The sequence below is a fragment of the Apodemus sylvaticus genome, chromosome 14, assembly GCF_947179515.1.
Source record: "Apodemus sylvaticus chromosome 14, mApoSyl1.1, whole genome shotgun sequence".
In the NCBI taxonomy this organism is placed as follows: domain Eukaryota; kingdom Metazoa; phylum Chordata; class Mammalia; order Rodentia; family Muridae; genus Apodemus; species Apodemus sylvaticus.
In genome coordinates this window covers 29026906-29032905 of record NC_067485.1, presented here as the reverse complement: position 1 = coordinate 29032905, position 6000 = coordinate 29026906, and the positions used below count along the sequence as shown (strand labels likewise).

Sequence of the window (6000 nt, the reverse complement as noted above, 5' to 3'; positions counted from 1 at the left end):
GTCCTGCTTCCGGAGTGCCAGGATTATAGGACTCCGGGTTGAAAAGTTGGGTCCAGTGTTTTAAATCTTTAGTTTCTTGTGGAAAACGAGAGTTAAAGGGAAAATAAACTGTAACTTCCATCATCCGATGGAAAACAGAGGAAGTGTCTTTATTCTCATGACAAATTATTTCTGGAGAAGCCATTTTCAGGATTCTCTGTAAAATTAGCGTTTACACAACAGAAATCGAACTCCCGGGGCGATTTAAATGGAAACTGGCGTGGTTTCCTCGGACAAGCAAAAAGTCAATATTTCACTAGAGTCGTTCCATGGAGTGACCCTCCCAAGCCGCTTTATTTCTGCCTCTTGGAGCGTAGGAAATCCTCCAAAGGTGTGCCACTGTGGCTCCTAGAGCCTGAAGTAAGTCCCCCAGGGTCGCAGCCCCCGACAGGGATCCAGTCGCCAGGTCTCCGCCCCTCGCCTCTGCTCAGGCTTCGGTGGCGCAGGGCGGAGCCGCAGGTTGGGGAGGGCGGCCCCAGGCGTCGGTGACACGCGGGAGGGGGGGGCGGGGGAGGCGAGGCGGCCGCACCTCGTCCTGGGAAGAAGCCGACCAGGTGTGGCCTGGGCGCCTGGTGCCAGCGGGGAGGAGACTCGCGCCGCCTCGACCAACACCAACACCCAGGCGCGACCCAGCTCCTCTGAGCCCTCGCTGCCCTCCGAGCCACAGCTCCGCTCCGGTTCCCGCGCCCAGCCAGTCGCCGTCCCCGTCTCCGCCCTGCTGGAGCGCTGCGCCCTCGCCAGCCCTCCACGTCCCGCGCTCCTCTCCGGGAGCCCCTCGCGTGCTCCGAGGCGACGCCTCGCGTATGCCGCGGCGCTGAGCGCCTGTCTTGAGTGACCGCAGACATGAGCTGCAACGGCGGCTCCCACCCGCGGATCAACACGCTGGGTCGTATGACCCGCGCGGAGTCCGGCCCCGACCTGCGCTACGAGATGACCTACAGCAGTGGCGGCGGCGGCGGGGGCGGCGGGGGCGGCGGCGGTGGCACCAGCAGGATGTACTACTCCCGGCGCTGCACCGTCAACGACCAGAACTCCGACGGCTACTGGTGGGTACCGGCCCGCCGCCGCATAGCTCAGTCTAGGACCTTGGGTCAGGGAGTGGCTCGTCTCCTAGGCCGACCAGGAAATCCAGGTCTAGGCCGAGGAAAGTGCTTTGCCCCGGGTCACGGAAGCGCAGGACCTGGTGTCCCCACGTCCGATGCTCGCCACTGAGAACAGGGAGCGTGGGTGTGTGCCGGGACCCGGGCGACAGTTTTACCGTGAGCCTGCGCAGGGTCCCACAGTCCTCACCTCGCTTCTACCCTAGAAGTGGCTCCTTTCTGCCTCCACTGTGGAAGGGAGCAGTGGAGGACAGGGCGCAGTTCACTTCTTTGTCGTCCCCTCCTTCTCCCACCCCCAGGTTGTCCCCTGAAAGGTGGACCCGGCTGTGATCGCCTTTGTTCCAGCTGGCAGGTGGGAGATCAGGCGAGGCGGAGCTGCGGCCACAAATCGCAGCTTTCAAACTAATGAAAAGTAAAACTTGTGAAGGGGTGGAGTCCCCTTTGCTGCCCGGTGGCCTCGGAGGGACTCGGGACTTGCAACTCATGGTCACCCCAGGGCGATGGCGGCGGAGGCCCGTAGGTTACTTGGCCACCGGAGGGTATTTGCATGGAATTTGCGCCCTCCGCCCTGACCGAAAGTCCCCTGTCACGCAAATGAGTTCTTTTGCAGGTATGGCCTCTGGGCGCGGGCTGTAAGCTTGGCCTGGTGGACAGGTCTGTTTCGCTCGCTCCCTTTAACCCACTCTGGCCACTGGTCACCGGGATCGCACCGGAGGCTCTGCGCCTCTTTAAAAAAAAAATCGGTCTAGTCTCCTGGGTGACTTTGTAGTGAGTGTGGCTCAGGGCTCGGTATTAGTCATCTCTTTGATCTGTATAGAGTAGGCTCAAGCTCTGCCTGAGAGGGTGACCCTGGAGAAAGCACTGTGGCGCCCAGGCCAAGGAGCTGAAGAGGAACCCACGGCGCAAAGGGCTGGGTCCTCTTTCCGAGATCATCGGGTAAATACAGCGAGGGAGTCACTGGTGGGTGGGAGAAGGTAATGAGCATCCTTTCACACAGTCCCACAGCTGCTTTCTGCAAGCCCACGTGAGCCGTGAGACTTTGGCGACCCGCCCCTTCCCAGCCCTACCCTAGTCGCGCCTCTGGAGGCGGCCGCCCCGCCACCTTAATACTTCGCAGCGCAGTGGCCGCAGGCGGAGGAGGAGGAGAAACCTAATGGCTCCCGCGGAGTTTTGTTTTGCAAGCAGTTTTAGAGACCTGACAGTCCTTCCAGTTGCAACCTGTTTTCTGTTTAAATTTATTTATTTCTCAGACAGCAGGATACCTTTTCTCATTATTAGAGATCCTTGTTTTCTTAACAAATTGTGCCCGGGGATTTTGACCGGTAACACCAAGTTTAAAAACTGGGTTGTATATTTTAAAATTTGGCGAGTTACCTAAGTCTCTTTCCTGTTTTTGCCTTCCTGGATTTCAGTAGCCTATTCTTTTCAATGTGTGGATTATATAATTAAAATCTGGATCAGAATATGGAAGAATTCTTTAGTAGTTCTTTTCAACACTTTAGGAACACTTTAATTGTTTTTATTAATCCTATTATTTAGTTTGATTCTAATAGCCTAGGTTTCTTAGCTTTTGTTATTTTTGCTTTATTGGGAATCAAACTCAAGGCCTCACACAAGTAGACAAGTGTTTTACTCCTGACCCCCCCCCCCCAGCCCTCTTAAATTAACAACCATCAGTGCCTAGTATTGGTTAATTTACTTCCCTGGTTTCCTATCATCTTATAGAGAAGTAATATTTTAACTTATTCATTGATATGCGAGCTGTGTAAAGATACATGTCTTATTAGGATTCTTTCCCTAAAACACTTAATTTGGATATTTTTTTTCCGTCCTTCAATATTTCTGCATGCCCCCCTCCCCGGAAAGTCTGTTCACAAGCCTGTGAAGCTTTATCTCTTCTGGAAGGCAAAACAGACAGAAGTAGAAAATGACCTCACTTTGAGAAAGGATTCCCTGCCGCCGCCAGGATTGATGTTCTTCAGTGGCCCTGCAGGGTGTCAGAGGTGGCCAGTGACTCAGAGGCTGTCATCCTCTTGAGACCCAGGTGATAGAGTCCCCTCCCCCACCCCAGCCAGTTGGACCTGTCCTAGTGCTCAATAGAAAATGGCCCATGAATGCTGAGTTCTGCGTTTTCAGTTCACGGGGACTAAGCAGAGAGTCAGACCGTGTACCCGGACCTGTTTTTCTGGTAACATTTTAGCTTTGTGTGGAGAGAGCTGTTCGCATCACTTAGGTTTTGCAGAAGTAGGAGGCCCCGTTTGCCCAAGAGAGCTGGGGACCTCTGCTGAGGGAATGGTTAAATAATATTAATATTAATAATAATATTAATGGCTTCTTTTTCTCCTCTCTCTACAAAAATCAGTGCGGAAACTACTAGTTGAATTTTAACTTATTTGAATCTATGAGTGGAACTGATACAAATGAGATAATTTTTGAAATAAGCGTGTGAACTCTTCTTTATGTAAACCAGTCTCTGTGGAGAACTCAGATCTTATTTTGCTATTGAAATCACCGAGAAATGTGTCTCCTTTGTGTCTTTTCCACAACTAACTCTTGGCCACTTTCAGAACAGTCTAAGATCACATTTATACTGTAATACCCTCTCCTTCCCCGCCAGCACCTCCTGCCCTGTGTATCTTTGTTTTAGGTTAGACGGGATCTCTAGTTACTTTAACTTTTCCTTGTGTTCCACTTAATAAATAGTGTTACAGGCTTGGTAATATGAAAGGCATGAAGTTTGAAAAGAAACGTTGGAGGTGTTTTCCCTTGGATAAGACCTTATATTAATACGCTTTAGTTAAAGCAGAATTTCTGTAGTCTTATTCTTGTAGCCAACATAAAATACTAATCACCAAAGTATTTTTGTCACCGAAGTAACCAGAGCTCACATTCAGCATTTCCTTCAAGTAAAGTGCAGATTTTTGTAGAAGGATTCAAAGTGGTAGGCATTAAGCTTCAGAAATATGTGGCTGTAATGTTAAGGCTTGTTCATGTCCAGATCTCATTATACCAAACCGGATACAGGGGCTGAGAATATACTTAAGAGAAGAGCCCTTGCTTAGCACACTATATCCTCAGTAGAGTGAAACAAAATAATAATAATAATAATAATAATATCAGCAATAAAGGAAATCAGAACTAGTAAGAGCAAGCCTCTAACTTCAGAGTAAATAGAGCACTGAGGACCAATACAACCTCACCCAGCTCTCCTCCCCTTGTTGACTTCTAGACTGGACAGACCCGTTGTTACCTGTTAATGTATGTAAAATTCCATGTTCCTTCGTTGACTTAGCAAACATCTTCTGAGCACCTGCTGCATACACGCATGGAGTTCATGGAAAGTTAAGGTGGACGAACAAAAAGTCTGAGAGGAATGTATACTCTGAGATCACACAAATGCAAGGTACAAAGGGCTTGAACTGAAGGTATAGCCTAGTGCTGTAGTGCTTGCCCAGCGATCTCAAGGCCTTGGTTCACACACACACACACACACACACACACACATTGGCGGTGGTGGGTGAATAGCTTCAAAGCTTTCACAAGTAGAGATAGATAGCATCTGTCATGGAGGCATTAGTGAGACTTTTTTTCTTTAAAGTGGTGTGTACTTTGTGTAGTAATTCTGCTGATATGCAAAGATGTACAAGAACACGGGAGAGTTCAAGAGGTCTGTAGAGTGGGCTCCTTGGTGAACATTCATTAAAAAGTTGAAAGCAGTAAGAAAGGGAGGCAGGATCCTGGGAAAGCCCGGGGCAGGGGCTTGGCTAGCTATGGAACCCATGGCAGGTTTTCGTTGCCACCAGAGTCTCCTCCATCAAGGGTCACTGAGCCTCAGCAGGGTGGCTCTCTGTGGTTGCTATATGGAGGGTCTTGCCTTGTTCACAACCTGCCAGAAATCTGGGTGAGACAGCCATTGCTCCACCTCAGGAGGATGAGGGGAAAGTCTGGGCGTGGCAGGTGCAGTAGGATGGGAAAGTAGACACTGCCCAGGTGTACCGACAGCTTCAGCCCACACCTGGGACACTGCCCAGACAGCTTCAGCTCACACCTGGCTGTGAGATATTAAGAGAGTCCGAGGACACTCAAAGCTCAGAGCCTAGGTAACTCAGGATACGTATTGCAACAATGGCAAATAAGATTCAGGCAGATTCAACACACGGCAGATAACACTGGTGTTGTTATTAAACCTGGGTAAATTGTATACTTTACACAATGTCAGATCCATGGTTAATGATAGTTCCCACCCCCTGCCAGACACCCCGATAAGTCAGATACTATGCAGACCTCATGTAATCCCATCCCTCACAACCAACATCCCAATTTACAAATGAGAAACTGAAGTTTGAATAGGTAAAAATAAAACCACCTTGCCCAAGGTCTCACAGCTAACAAGTGGTTGAATTTATTATCCAGGTTATCACACTATCTGAGAAAAGCTCTGTCATTAGAACTCATCTTCTCTATTTGAAGACCTTCTTCTAGCCTGTATAACTCTTCCTTGTGAATCTGTTGCAGCCCCATTCCGCATTCGGTGAGATGCCCATTTCCTGATGCATTGCTTTACTTTGTTAATACTCTTAGGAAGAGTTTCTTGTGCTTAGAAAACCCCACCCAACATGAGTCTATATTACTTAGACTAATTGTTGATTCTGTATTATGCTGTGTGATTGCTATTTAATAGGGCAAAACAGCTTTTGGCTGTAGTTTATTTTTCCTAAACATGGGCTTGGTTTCATTGTAGTTCAGGATTGAACCGTCCTGGGAAGAGATGTGCTGATGTGCTGATGTCTCAGTGCTGACTTTTTAAGGTGGAGCAGAGAACTGGGGTGTGACTTGGAGAGTCCAACCTGACTTGGGTAAC

General features: G+C 49.3%; 1 protein-coding gene across 2 annotated transcripts in view; it reads left to right on the top strand.

Annotated features, from left to right (window-relative positions):
- Positions 1–591: 591 nt before the first annotated feature.
- The window catches only part of Dsp (desmoplakin), a 49406-nt gene continuing 43997 nt past the window's right edge, over positions 592–6000 (top strand). For both annotated transcript variants that reach the window (XM_052157209.1, XM_052157208.1), the window contains exon 1: positions 592–1085. In XM_052157209.1, the coding sequence (XP_052013169.1) occupies positions 883–1085 (203 nt within the window). In that variant the 5' untranslated portion in view covers positions 592–882. The remainder of the gene's footprint in view (positions 1086–6000) is intronic.